The 15,753-nt window shown below is 37.3% G+C and overlaps 1 protein-coding gene across 1 annotated transcript in view; it reads right to left on the bottom strand.

Annotated features, from left to right (window-relative positions):
* The window catches only part of DNAH11 (dynein axonemal heavy chain 11), a gene marked incomplete at its 3' end in the record, with an annotated part of 227,874 nt that overhangs the window by 82,691 nt on the left and 129,430 nt on the right, over nt 1-15,753 (bottom strand). The window contains 2 exon segments of the mRNA XM_081342997.1: nt 6,826-6,972; nt 11,545-11,778. Coding sequence (XP_081199123.1) covers nt 6,826-6,972; nt 11,545-11,778 — 381 coding nt within the window.

Raw genomic sequence — 15,753 nt, forward strand, 5'->3', positions numbered from 1 at the left:
AAAACAACTGGAGCACCACTCAAACACCATTGGTATTGACAAATTTGCCATTAGTCAATTGCAAAAGGTGGCCTTACTAGGAACTGCTTCCATCCTGCGACATCTGTAATACCAACAAACATCCACATCTGCCTATCCCAGGTCCTTGGTAAGGACTCGATAGGTAGACAAAAATGCCAAATCCAGTCTGAACATCTGGCTGACTGTGTGACTAATAATAATAATAATAATAATAATAATAATAATAATAATAATAATAATAATAATAATAATAATAATAATAATAATAATAATAATAATAATAATAATAATAATATAGTAGCAGTAGTAGTAGTAGTAGTAGTAGTAGTAGTAGTAGTAGTAGTTGGAAAGGACCTTGGAGGTCATTTAGTCCAACCCCATGCTCAAACAGGAAGCCCTATACCATTTCAGACAAATTGCTGTCCAGTCTCTTCTTAAAAACTTCCAGTGTTGGAGCATTCACTGCATTGGAGCATTGGAACACTGGTATCATGTCACGCCTTGTTCTTCTGTTCATTAAATTAGACATACCCAATTCCAGCAACCATTCCTTATATGTTTTAGCCTCCAGTCTCCTAATCATCTTTGTTGATCTTCTCTGTACTCTTTCTAGAGTCTCAACATCATTTTTACATCATGGTGACCAAAACTAGATGCAGTATTCCAAGTGTGGCCTTTACCAAGGCATTGTAAAGTGGTATTAATGCTTTATGTGACCTTGATTCTATCCCTCTGTTAATGCAGCCTAGCACTGTGTTGGCTTTTCTGGAAGCTGCAGCACACTGCTGGCTCATATTTAAGTGATTTTCCACTGGTATTGAGCTAGGCACCACCTATATTATACCTGTACATTTGGTTTTTCTTGCCTAGATATAGAACCTTGCTTTTTTCACCATTCAATTTCATTTTGTTAAATAGCACCCAGTGTTCATGTCTGTCAAGATCCTCCTGTATCTTAAGCCTATCTTCTGGAGTAGTGTTGGCTATTCCTGCCAGCTTGGTGTCGTCTGCAAATTTGATGAGTTCCCCATCTACCCCCTCGTCCAAATCATTGATGAAGATGTTGAAGAGCCCTGGGCCCAGAACAGAGCCCTGGGGTACCCCACTACACACTTCCCCCAATATAGATGCAGTTCCATTGAGGACCACACACTGAGTACGGCCGGTCAGCCAGCTACGAATCCATCTGGTGGTTGTTGTTGTTGTTAGCTGCGAAGTCGTGTCCGACCCATCGCGACCCTATGGACAACATTCCTCCAGGCCTTCCTGTCTTCTACCATCTTCTGGAGTCCATTTAAGCTCACGCCTACTGCTTCAGTGACTCCATCCAGCCACCTCATTCTCTGTCGTCCCCTTCTTCTATTGCCCTCGATCTTTCCCAGCATTAGGCTCTTCTCCAGTGAGTCCTTCCTTCTCATTAGGTGGCCAAAGTATTTGAGTTTTAGCTTCAGGATCTGGCCTTCTAAAGAGCAGTCAGGATTGATCTCCTCTAGGACTGACCGGTTTGATCGCCTTGCAGTCCAAGGGACTCGCAGGAGTCTTCTCCAGCACCATAGTTCAAAGGCCTCAATTCTTTGGCGCTCAGCCTTTCTTATGGTCCAACTTTCACTGCCATACATTGCAACTGGGAAGACCATAGCCTTGACTATACGCACTTTTGTTGACAGGGTGATGTCTCTGCTTTTTAGTGTGCTGTCTAGATTTGCCATGGCTTTCCTCCCCAGGAGCAAGTGTCTTTTAATTTCTTGGCTACAGTCCCCATCTGCAGTGATCTTGGAGCCCAGGAAAATAAAATCTGTCACTACCTCCATTTCTTCCCCATCTATTTGCCAAGAATTGAGAGGGCCAGATGCCATGATCTTGGTTTTCTTAATGTTAAGTTTCAACCCAAGTTTTGCACTCTCCTTCTTCACCCGCAACAAGAGGCTCTTTAGTTCTTCTTCACTTTCTGCCATTAGAGTGGTATCATCTGCGTATCTTAGGTTGTTGATATTTCTTCCGGCAATCTTAATTCCAACTTTTGATTCATCTAGCCCTGCCTTTCTCATGATGTGCTCTGCATATAAGTTAAATAGGCAGGGCGACAGTATACAGCCTTGCCGGACTCCTTTCCCAATTTTGAACCAATCAGTGGTTCCGTGTCCAGTTCTCACTGTTGCTTCTTGACCCGCATATAGGTTTCTCAAGAGACAAATAAGATGGTCTGGTACTCCCATCTCTTTAAGAACTTGCCACAGTTTGTTATGATCCACACAATCAAAGGCTTTAGCATAGTCAATGAAGCAGAAGTAGATGTTTTTCTGGAACTCCCTAGCTTTCTCCATGATCCAGCGTATGTTGGCAATTTGATCTCTAGTTCCTCTGCCTCTTCGAAATCCTGCCTGTACTTTTGGTAGTTCTCGATCCACATACTGCTGAAGTCTAGCTTGTAGGATTTTAAGCATGACTTTACTAGCATGAGAAATGAGTGCAATGGTGCGATAGTTTGAACATTCTTTGGCACTGCCTTTCTTTGGAATTGGAATGTAAACTGATCTTTTCCAATCCTGTGGCCACTGTTGAGTTTTCCAAATTTGCTGGCAAATTGAGTGTAGCACTTTTACTGCACTGTCTTTTAAGATTTTGAATAGCTCAGCTGGAATACTGTCACCTCCACTAGCTTTGTTGTTGCTCAGCTTTTCTAAGGCCCACTTCACCTCACATTCTAGGATGTCTGGCTCGACGTCAGTGACCACCTCATTGTGATTATCTGGGACGTTAAGCTCATTCTTGTATAATTCTTCTGTGTAATTTTGCCACCTCTTCTTAATCTCTTCTGCCTCTGTTAGGTCCCTGCCATTTTGGTCCTTTATCATGCCCATTTTTGCATTAAACGTTCCCTTCATCTGTCCAATTTTCTTGAAAAGATCTCTGGTCCTCCCTATTCTATTGTTTTCTTCTATTTCTTTGCACTGTTCATTTAAGAAGGCATTCTTATCTCTTCTAGCTATTCTCTGGAATTCTGCATTCAATTGGGCATATCTATGTTTTTCTCCCTTGCCTTTCGCTTCCCTCCTTTCCTCAGCTATTTGCAAAGCTTCCTCAGACAGCCATTTTGCTTTCTTGCATTTTTTTCTTTGGGATGGTTTTGGTTGCTACCTGTTGTACAATGTCGCGAACCTCTGTCCATAGTTCTTCAGGCACTCTGTCTATCAGATCTAATTCCTTAAATCTATTTGTCACCTCTACTGTATATCATCTGGTGGTAATGCTGTCTAACCCTCATTTTCCTATCTTATCAAGTAGTAGGTTGTGATCTACTTTATCAAATGCCTTACTGAAGTTCAAGTAAATTATATCCACAGCATTCCTCTGGTCCACTAATTTTGTTACTTGGTCAGAGAATGCAATAATATTTGTCTGGCATGATCTGTTTTTGACAAACCCATGTTGGCTTTTAGTAATGAATTTGTTTGCCTCTAGGTCAGTGATGGCAAACCTTCTAGAGATCGAGTGCCCAAACTGCAACTCAAAATCCATTTATGAATCATCGGGTGCCAGGTAGGCATGGCCCATTGGGTGGGCGTGGCTGCGGTGGTAACAGCAGACTGGGTGGGACTAAAAAGTTCAGTCAATTCCAACTTTGTGAGATCTTTTTTTTCCTGTGAAAAGTTGAAATTCATTGATTGAACCTTTTTTTTTTGCACATGGTGGTGGAGGCCTAAAGCAAAAAGGTTTTATAAAACCCAGTTGAAGGCCTAGGACTGGGGCAATGGCATGCATGCCCACAGAGAGGGCTCTGTGTGCCACCTGTGGCATGCATGCCATAGGTTCGCCACCACTGCTCTAGGTGTTCACTGATTCATTGATTATCTTTTCCAGAATCTTCCCAGGTATCGAGGTCAGGCTGATAGGTCTACAGTTTCCTGGATCTATTTTTTCCCCTTTTTTGAAGATGGGAACTACATCAGCTCTTTTCCAGTCCTCTGGTAGTTCCCCAGTGCTTCAGGATCTTTGAAAAATATAGTTCAGTGGTTCTGAGATCACATCTGCCAGTTCCTTGAGAACCTTGGGGTGTAATCCATCTGGTCCTGGTGATTGCACTCGTCTTGCCTATCTTAACTTGTGTTTCTATTCTGTTTTTTATGGCACTGTTTTTGATAGGTTGGACTGTTTTTACCTTTGTGTAAAAACAGATGCAAAAAACGAGTTGAGTAGTTCTGCTTTCTCCCTGTTGCTTGTCACCTTCTTGCCACTTTCCCCCACTAATGGATCAATCATTTCCTTAACTTTTTTGTTTTTTACATGTTGAAAGAAGCTTTTTTTGTTGTTGTTATTTTTGACTTTGGTCACAAGCCTTAGTTCATTTTGAGCCTTAGCTCAAAAGTAGGGAGAGCCTCTGTCAGTCTGATACACCATAAAGGTGTTAGGAAAAAGACTCAGAAAATATCAGCTTAATGTTGGAGCTAAACTGAAAAATAATTTACTTGCTGTAAGTTTCATTCATCTCTGTAAATTTGGCTAAAAAGAATTCTGGGAAATTCAGGCATGGGGGAGGGGCGGGCTTTTGATTTAGGCAGTTACCAAAGGTCTGACATTAATCCAGTTCCCATTTGCCCTTCTTTGTATGCTACTTATCCCAATCCACAATTCACCAAGCCACAGTCCTTTTCGGAAAATATTGGCAGCTGGCTGTCAATATTTTGTATGAACAAAAATTACAGTTCCGATTACAGTTTGCCTATCGGAAGAACTGCTCTGTAGAAGATGCACTTTCCTGTGTGCTTCATCTTAGCTTGGTGCACCTGGAGGGGAAGAATACTCATGTGTGAATGCTGTTTGTGGATTTTAGTTCACCATTCAACATAATCATCCCTCAGTATCTGGGGGGAAAATGTGCCTATTAGGTTTTAATACTCCTTTATGTAATTGGATACTTGATTTCTTTATTGATAGACCCCAGGTTATGCAAGTTGGAAAGAAAGTTTCCAATTCCACCTCCTTGAGTATGGGTTCTCCACAGGGCTGTGTACTGAGTCTGCTACTATTTACTTTGATGACCCATGACTGCTGTGCCAAATCTGTTACAAATCATATTGTGAAGTATGCAGATGACATGGCAGTGGTGAGTCTTATCCAAGATGACAGTGAAGATGCTTATAGGGAAGAGGTGAAGGCTCTGGTGGACTGGTGCAATAAAAATAAATTGGTTGTAAATATTGATAAAACAGAGGAGATCATTGTAGATTTCAGAACGAGCCGGTATAGTCATACTCCACTCAGTACCAAGGATGCAGCTGTAGAGGTGGTCATCAGTATTAAGTATCTGGGGGTGCAGATAACTAACAATCTGAGTTGGTCTCTCCACATGTCATCCTCAATGAAGCGTGCAAACCAGCATCTGCATTTCCTGTGTTGGATGAGGAGAGCACATCTTTCTCCTTCTGTCCTGGCCAATTTTTACAGAGACATGATTGAAAGTATTTTAACAAACTGCATCACTGTCTGGTTTGGTGGCAGTAGTCCATTAAGAGAATGGTAAGGACAGCCGAGAAGATCATAGGAAGCTCGCTCCCTGGCATTCAGGATGCTGCTTATAAGCATTGTTAGAGACTCCACACACCCACTTTAAGGTCTGTTTCTGTTGCTCCCCTCTGGGAGGAGATTTTGAAGTATTTATAGCAGGAGTACCCGATTCTGTAATAGCTTTGTTCCCTATGCCATCCATCTGGTAAACTCACAAGATTCCTTTTCTCGCCATGCACATGTATACATAACCCTAACTAGACTGTTGTTTATCTGTGTCATAATATATGTGGATATATGCATAAATGTATTTATTTATTTATTTATTTTTGTTGTAGTTATGTAGTGCATATCAGAGGTGGTAACCCTTTGAAAGCTGAATGCAATGAAATTTCATTTTAATGTATGCCTATTAGTGTACATTCAAAATGACAATAAAGTTATTATTCTAAAATATGGAGGAATATGTATGTGTATATTAATGAGTGTATTAACATGAAAATGCCTGTGACCCTGGCTACTGCAATCCTTGCCTTCCTAAACATTTTAACCCATCTGTTGTAAAGAAATCATTTCCAATTTATTAGTGACTGAAATAGTAGAACAGATTAAAGCAAGCTTCATGCTTTTATTCACAATGATCCAAAAATTTCTGGAATCCTATGTGAAAATAGCTATTTGTTAGCAAACACTAGTACACCTAAAAAAATAGGTTAGCTTGTAAATGTGCTTTCAATTTATAAATAGTTTTGGGGTTAAAATAGAATTGATTAATAAAGCTAAAAATAACTTATTTTTTAAGCAAGATGAATTGAATATGCAGAAGGATGAAGGATCTGAACAATGAATTTGAAACCTCAGCAAATACATCATGAAATGCAAAATTTGAAAATGAAGATGCAAGTCAATGGAATGAACTTCAAGAACAATTGAACTGTTCAATTGAACTAAAAAAAACCAAAAAAACCCAAACCCTGAAGTGCTTAGAGATGACTCTCTGACCTTTCGTGTATTGCATACTAGTCTGATTCTCAAGATCCCCATCCATTATATGCTTGAATGAGCTTCATACTTATTGTTCTTTCATATCATTAAAAGAACTAAAAGGTTGGAAAAATGCATAATGTAAAGAAAGGTCAAGTGGTAATCATGGTATGAAATGCTGAAACATGAGTAAGTATAATAATTCTTTAGATTTTATGCTCCCTGGAGAGATAGGTGTTCGAAATTGTTCACCTACAAAGGTTTATTCTGTGCTAAATATAGCTCAACATGACTAAATTGTGGAATTATACTGACCTTTTGCTCCTCTGCATCAGCAGTGGCCTTTTCCTTGCTCACTTTCTCAGTCTGAAGCCCTATCTTAGTAATCAAAGCTTCAGCATCTTGATTTCTCAGTTGCAGTTCTGTTTCTTGAGAAGCAAGTTTGTATTTTAAATCTTCTACCTAAGGCAGAACAGCAAAGACATTTGTTTGGAAAAAAAATCAGCATAGGCAGTTTTTCAAAATGTGGTTACCAAACCACATTTTAGGCTTCAGATAACACACCCGGACACATTAGACCAGGGGTGTCAAACTGCCGGCCCACGGGCCAGAGCATCATGGAGAAACCGCGCCCATCTTATTTTCGGCAATGGGAAAAAGTTCCGATATGTCGTGCGACGTCACGTGACGTCGCGAGTTTGACATGCCTGCATTAGACCATCCAGATAAGAACTTCAGGAAGCAATCCAACCATGCCTATGAATTCACTATTCAAGGCTCAGACAGTGTAGATAAGACATTGAAATGCTCATTCTTGAAGCAGCAGGCTAAGAACTATTGATTGCTTCTTGAAGGGCTGCATTCAGAGCAAGAATCAAATTTGAACTCTCCTCCTTAGCTGGTTTGAAAGTGGCTGTTATAGACACCTGTTCTTTTCCTGTTCATGTTACCTATAGAAGTAGTCCTCAACTTACAGTCACAACAGAGCCCAAAATTTATATTGCTAAGTGAGAAATTTGTGCGTTTTGCCACATTTTATGATTTTATTATTTTTCTTATCACATTTGTTAAGTAAATTACTGCAGTTGTTAAGTTAGTAACATGGTTGTTAAGTGAATCTGGCTTCCTCATTGATTTTGCTTGTCAGGAGCTCATAAAAAGTGGCCATATGACCTGGGACCCTGCAACCATCACAAATATGAACCAGTTGGCAGGCATCCGAATGTAAATCACCTGATCATAGGGATGCTGCAACAGTCCTAAGTGTGAAAAATGGTCATATGTCAACTTTTTTCAATGCCATTATAACTTTGAACGGTCACTAAACAAACTGTTGTAAGTAGAGAACTACCTGTACATATATCTAAGCACAGTGGTGGGATTCAGCCAGGTTGCACCAGTTTGCCAGAACCAGTAGTTAATTTTTGTTGCCCAGGCCCAGAATGGATTTCCAGAAGCAGCACCCACACAGAGAACTGGTTGTTCACATATTTCAATCCCACCCACTGTCTAACCAGCATAAATATGTTTTTCTGCTGTTACAGAAATTAAAAATAAACATTTCTTTTTTATATTTTGTTATATTCCATAGATTCCTGTTTGTACAATTACTAGTTTGAGATGATGAATCCAATGAAGAACAAATAGTACACACTGGGTATATATACCAACCCACCCCCACTGTCCCCTACACAAGCAACAGTCTAACACAACTTTATCAGTATCTCTTGGAAAACAGGTTCAACAAATGCTGTTGATATTCTACATTCAGAGGTAGTGAAAGTCTGGAATATTACAAAAGGTTAAATCTGCATTTTTATTAAATTACTAATTACTAAAGTTTCTAATATTTTTATTAATATTTTAATTTTGGAAACAATTTCCCTTATATATTTCTGCATGCAATTTTTATTAACATGTGTATTTTGATTTTATTTTGGTAGTTACTAATATATATATATATATATATATATATATATATATATATATATATATATATATATATATATATATATATATATATTACTATATGTGCATTTTTAGTGGTAGAATCTAGATTACATTTAAGTAACTGTGCACATGAACACATTTGCAAATAGGCTAGGGATTGGGTTTTCACATTAAATTATGAGCAGAACAAATTCTTACACATGTTCATTGAAAACTAGTTACTATTAGATATATTAAAAGAAAGGCTCTTTGCCCGTGAAGATTCTCTCTCATCCTGGTCATAGTTGTCTCAAAGGTGCTTTTTTTCTTCAAAAGGCAACTGGACTTTTTTTTCCTTGAGGAAGAAGAAAATGTTTTGCTTCCCCCCACCATCCAGTCCCAACTGTCTATACCTATCCTTCCATTTCCCCCATCCCCACCCTCCGTCACAACTGATAAAGCTTCTTGGATGAGAAGTGAAATATTTTCTTGTTCTTTCTCAAGGAATAAAAAAAGTCCAGTTGCCTTTTGAAGAAAAAAGCATCTTTTAGACAAGAAAGGCTTTTGTTTTTCACATAGCATTAGATCAAATATAAGAAATTTGAGGTTCTCCAAACACTGGCAGTTTGGCGGGTCGAATCCCGAGTGCCGCGTAACAGAGTGAGTGCCTGTTACTTGTCCCAGCTTCTGCCAACCTAGCAGTTCGAAAGCACGTAAAAATGCAAGTAGAAAAATAGGGACCACTACAGTGGGAATGTAACAGCGTTCCGTGCGCCTTTGGCGTCTAGTCATGCCGGCCACATGACCACGGAGACGTCCTCGGACAAGCGCTGGCTCTTCGGCTTTTAAACAGAGATGAGCACCGGCCCCTAGAGTCGGAAACGACTAGCACGCATGTGCGGGGGAAACTTTACCTTTAAACACTGATAATGGTTGTATGCTATTACCCTGGTGTTGACTCTTAGTGACCACATATATTTTCTCCAGGATGATCTGCCTGCAACCTGATTTTACCAGATTTTTTATCTGGGCACCTAACTGCTGTTGCAATGGTATCCACCCACCTTGGTGTTGATCATTTTCTTCTTCTGTTTCCTTCTACCTTTCCCAGCATTATACAACTTCCTCTAGAGAGCTATGCATGCATGATGTACATAGTATATTCAAAGTGAGATAATTTGACTCCGTTATTTGTGCCTTTAATGAGCACTCTGGGTTGATTTATTCAATGATCCATTAATTCATTTTCTTGGCAATCTACAATATCTTAGGAGGCTTCTTTAGTATCAAAGTTCAAAAATATCAATACAGATTCTTCAAAGTCCAACTTTCCTTCTGATATAAAGTCATAGTGAAAAAAATGCTTGCATGATTCTGATCTTTGTAGATATAGTCACATTACAGCATTTGAATAACTTTTCCAAGATTTCATTGCTATTTTAACTGCTAGTTCCTTTATTGTTGATAATCAATGGTAAGAGATGGAGGTACACTCAAGTTCAATAACTTCATTGTCAGTTCTAAAAGCGGTTGATATTCTGCAAATATTACTGGAACAAGCCTAATCAGCTTTAACCAGGCTAGTTAACAGGCATGCACAATTATTTGTGAAAGTTATAATCTAAACATGATTTAGACTATCAGTTTAGTAAACAAAGGAGATCATTGCTAATTTTAGAAAGAATTGGCATAGTCATACTCCACTTTGTATCAAGTCTGCAGCTGTGGAGATGGACAGTAGTATGAAATACCTGTGGGTGCAAATAACTAACAATCTGACTTGGTCTCTTCATACATTATCTTTAGTGAAGTGTGCAAACCATCATTTACATTTCTTGTGTCAGATGAGAACAGCACATCTTTGTGCATGACTGAGAGTGTTTTAACAAATTACATCACTGTTTGGTTTGGTGGTAGCAGTGCCTCAGATAGAAAGTCCACACAGAGAGTGGTAAGGGCAGCTGAGATTATAGGAAGCTTGCTTCCTGTTATTCCCATTATACTGTTTATAAGTGCTATATACTTAGAGCTCAAAGCATTGTTAGAGACCCCACACACCCAATTCATGGTCTATTTCTGTTGCTCCCCTCTGGGAGGGGGTTTCAAAGTATTTATAGCAAAACTAGTAGATTCTGTAACAGCTTTGTTCCTTATGCCATCTGTCTTGTAAATTCATAGGATTCTTTTTTCCCTGCCATGTATATGGATACATTCGAACTAGACTGTGTTGTTTCTCTATGTCACATATGTGTGTGTATGTGTGTGTATGCATAATGGTATTTTTTGAGAGATGAATGCAATGAAATTTCATTTTAATGTAAATTTAAAGTGACAATAGAGTTTCTATTCTATTCTATTCAATTCTGTTCTGTTCTATTCTATTCTATTCTATTCTATTCTATTCTATTCTATTCTATTCTATTCTACTCTACTCTACTCTACTCTACTCTACTCTACTCTACTCTACTCTATTCTATTCTATTCTATTCTACTCTACTCCCATCCTTGCACTGATTAAATAGATTCCAAATAACACAGATACAGATGTTGTAGACATTTCTTCATTGGGTTTTTATGAGCAATTCAAGATGCTGGTTACTGCCTGTAAAACCTTCATAACATAAGGTCTAGTTTTTTAAGTGGCTATTTCAGAAATGGCATGCTTTGGTTTCTTGATTATTAAGTCCCTTGTTGGGACATAAGAAACAGGTCTTCTCTATCCTAATTTCTGTCTTCTGGAATGATCCCCCCCAATGTCTATGCCTTTGATCACATTTAAATGACACTTAAAACCTGAGTCTTTCTCCAGACTAAGCACTTGATAGATCTTTTCGGTTATTTGTTTGGTAGTATGGTCATTCTGTCTCTGGATATTCATTTGGTACAATCTCTGTATCGTTAATTATTTATGTTGCATGTTGGCCAGAGCTGGGATGGGTCAGGTGGACTATACATTACATTAAACAAAAAAACATTTTCATTTCTGAAGGAATTTGTTAACATTGGATCTAAAGATAATTCTGGTTTTAAATATTTATGAATAATTATAAAACTATAGCTCCAAATAAACAGCAGAAAAATATTATTTATTATCCATAGACGTACCTGGGAAGCAGTTGTTTTCAGCTTCTGAATGCCATTTATAAGGTGTTCCTTGTGTTGAAAAATTTTCTGAATTTTCTTCTCTAGAAGATTCTTAAAGAGCATTATTTGCTCTAGGAAGCTCTTAGGAGTTGTATAATTGTATCTCTTCTCATTTAATTGAAATTTTGCACTTATCTCATTAACACTAGCATGGGCATATGCCATAAAATAGCAAATGGAGTCGTATAACTGTGGCTGAAAGTAAAAATATAAAATACATTTTAAATTAGAAGTAAAAATATTGAATTGACTAAATACAAAACTAGACACAATAGATACCCCTCTGTGTTCATATCCAGGGCCAAGATATTGTGGCAGGTATTATCATTCAGGTCTTGGTTCATAGGCACCATTTTGGAAGTCAGGCAAGGTTCTCAATTTTATACTCCCAGATATACATTAGATCATTAGACTATCATATATAATCTATATAATTATTAGCCATTCCTCTGAGAACTATGGCACTCAAATGCCATCTTATCTTTTTCTGTCTGTCTGTCTGTCTGTCTGTCTGTCTGTCTGTCTATCTATCTATCTATCTATCTATCTATCTATCTATCTATCTATCTATCTATCTATCTATCTATCTATCTATCCATCCAGCATCTCTATGCCATCTTCCCCCAAATATAAACTCCAAAGAAAATTAGTTGGGGAAAGCCATGAGGGCCATATTGACATTGATAAATAATATGTTTAATCAAAGGTCAACAGATGACATTGGCATCAACCTCAAATGTTTAGTCACAAGATCTCACAGAAACTTTTTTTTAAAAAAAGAATTTCTCATCAGTTCAGCTGTAAAAGCCGTGCTACAATTGGAATTCCCAAACAATGCATAATTGATGGGAGTTGTAACCCCATTAATTGGAGTGAGGTCAGAGCTAGGGCCAAAATACATGGATTAAACATATGCATCTGCTTTAAAATGCAAATTACAACACTCAATGGGGAGATGTTAATGGGATCTGAGCAAGCATAGAGAGGGAAAAAAATCATTATTTTCTAGATGTTCTTCAAGCATTGACAGGGAAGAAAATGGTTAAGTTTCCACTCTATTTGCTTGCTCTGATTCCATTTAGCAGCATCCCCCCTCCCCATAACTGATGTAATTTGAATAAAATAAATAAATAAATAAAACCCAGTGTTTCCAAATGTAGTTTACATCTGAGAAAGCATGAAAGCCTCTATAGACCAATAGAACATGCTAATGTCCAGTAGAAGTCAGCAGAAAAAAACAAAACAAAGGCTGCTGCTTAATTCCATCACCAGAACACAGATCCTTTGACTAGTCAATTCGTAAGGGACTGATGGAGTTATTGGTCAGATTGTTATTCTGCCTCATTCATTGCTGATTAATTCAAACAATTATGTAGCTTTATTTTACACATCAAAATAGCCCAAGTAGAAAAACACATATACTAATACAATATAAAACAATACCACTGATTTTTTTAATCTAAAACTACATTTTACACAATATACATCTAAATGAAAGAAGGATGGCACAATTCATTTAGAGGTTGTACATTTGTTTAAGAAATATTTGAAAATATTGAAAATTTGACCTATTTGTTTCCAAAATGTTCATTTTATTATATAGTAACACATTAAAATGCTGCAGTATACATGTAAGCAATTTCCATTTTGTCCTCTATGACTTCTACCGTAGTTAACTTTCTAATTTGTGGAATCACATCTCCCTCATTTTAATGATTATTTATTGCACTCAGTTCAAGATGTATGCAGTTCAATTAATCAAGGGAAACTTAAAAATCAATTAATATGAATTAAATGAGCTACAGCAACTCTTAGGAAAGTCACACATAATTTACCAAAGCATTGTCAATAATGCTTAGAGATCTTTTGGAAAATTATTCATGAGTGATTGTTGATATAGCTAAACGTTTCAAGCCAACATAATTAATATTACAAAGAAGCTCATTTAGACAACTTGTAATTTATCTTTGGAACAAAACTTATTTTTGAACATGGTTTCTTTAATAAGAACTGCCTTTAAACTAGAATAATGGCACTGAAACTGAAATAAGGATTACATGACTTGGATGCAAAGTGACTAAACACTCACTTTCTGAATGGAAATGTTTCATGCACATTAGGGAAAAAAATGACAGCAAGCAAAGTTTGCTAGACCTTAAGTAGTTAAATTACTCCTCCTATCACTTTCTATTTTGCACACAGTCTCTCTCTATAGACATGTATTAACAAGGAGAACTTTCTTCCAGAATTGCTGGCCTCTGCCCAGCCATGATCCTTATGAGAGACATTTACGTAGTAGTTTTGAAAAGCTTTTGGTAACACTTTTATTTGTAAATCAGCCAGGAAAGAGGTGGGTTCCGGTAGAGCTGGAAGTGGCCTGAGACAACTTGTTCCAATGGGGCAAAATAACTATTGTTATCAAGCTTAACAAAATGGCACAGCATGGGGTGCATGCTGAGCTGCTGAGCCCAAGAGCAGCTGGTTGTAATTCACACTGTTTTTCACAAAACTCTAATCGTTCTGAGCAGACCTCTTTGATGATTGGTCTTCCTTGCATTTTCAATTTGTCACTTTCTCTTATGATAAGGTCAGCAGTGACAACACTTCCTGACATTAACAGCTGTGTCTTCTAAAAGGGTCATTGTGGAACTACTAATTGCAGTAATTTCATTAGCATAAATTATTTATTCCACTATTCAGTTATCTCCAAGGTTTTGGTGGTGTTTTGTTCAATATTGCACCTTATTTTTTCAGGATCAGCTCTATCAAACCAAAAGGCAAATAATATTATGGCTAATTTGACCTTCTTTAGAAGTAAAATCTTGTACTCTCCCTTTTTATTTAATTTAGAAATGTTAAATATCAGTGGATAAATGTATAATCAATAATGCTTGTATTTCTAGTATTCCTTTTTAAATGATCAGTATAATAGGAAATATACATATTTTAAGTGAAACATGTTTTTCAAGCATCTCCATGTAGCATGAACAGATCCAGCAATGATAATAAATATTTAGGAATAATTTTCCATGCATTTTACATTCAAGTATCTAACAAAGTATTTAATAATAAGTAAGATGGTCATGGACACCTGATCAAATTATCTTGCGCAGCCCCACCATGCATCTTCAGTGTCTCACTCTGCCATATTCTGTAGCAGTTAGAATAGTTTGAGGGACGATTTGTCATTTGTATTAAGCTGAACACAAGCAAAACCATCCTTTAAATTTAATGTAACACAGTTACGAACTTAAGGGTGCAAACAGTCTGCATGGCTTTATCTCTCTTGTATGAAATTTGAATAAAAGATCTTAATAGAGTTATGGATGAACTTTCATATATGTCCTCATGCATGTTAATGGTGCAGTATATGTATTTTTTAAGAAAAAAAAATGATCCAACATCAACAGATATGTATGGCATACAATTCTGCATCCTGAGCACCATTGTTAACAAATTGTTAATAAGATGAACAAATCATCTAGCTAATAAGAAAGAAAGAAAGAAAGAAAGAAAGAAAGAAAGAAAGAAAGAGAGAAAGAAAGTAAGTCATTGTGTCCAGTAATATGCATGAAAAATTGCTACTCTGGCAAAAATTTCTGGACTGAGACCAGAAGCTTTTCTTTTGGCTTTGAAATTGAAATAACTTCCATCCATGTATCACTGCTCCATATGTGGGGCTTCTGCCAGCAATGTCCTAAACCGATAGGCCCAAACATTCAGATGAAAAGCCTATGGGCACATTTTTCCTCTTTGATTTGAGGATAAGATACAAAGTTGGCAGCAACTTTTTTGATTTTTATGTACAATTTAATCCACCTAAATATCCCATCACTGTTTGGCTTTTATAGCCTCTCAATACATGCAGTTACTATGGCTTTTAAAATCATGGGGTTGGACCAATTAGAAGTTGAATGAAGGTTCTACTAATGAATGTAATTATAGATCTTGAATCTGTTGTCTCAAGTTTACTGGATAATGTAGCTTATGCACGCTAATGACCATTATATGTGGTCAACTGTCCTTAACAAATGGAAATAAATGGTTTCCCCTAGATATTTAAAATCAGTGTACAATAGATAAATTGTATAAATTAAGAGAGAAAGCCAGATCACATCAATGAGTCCTCAGCTGACAGAAAACTACACAGAGGAGACATTATTTTTTTTC

This window comes from Vipera berus, assembly GCF_964194415.1.
Source record: "Vipera berus genome assembly, chromosome: Z".
Classification (NCBI taxonomy): domain Eukaryota; kingdom Metazoa; phylum Chordata; class Lepidosauria; order Squamata; family Viperidae; genus Vipera; species Vipera berus.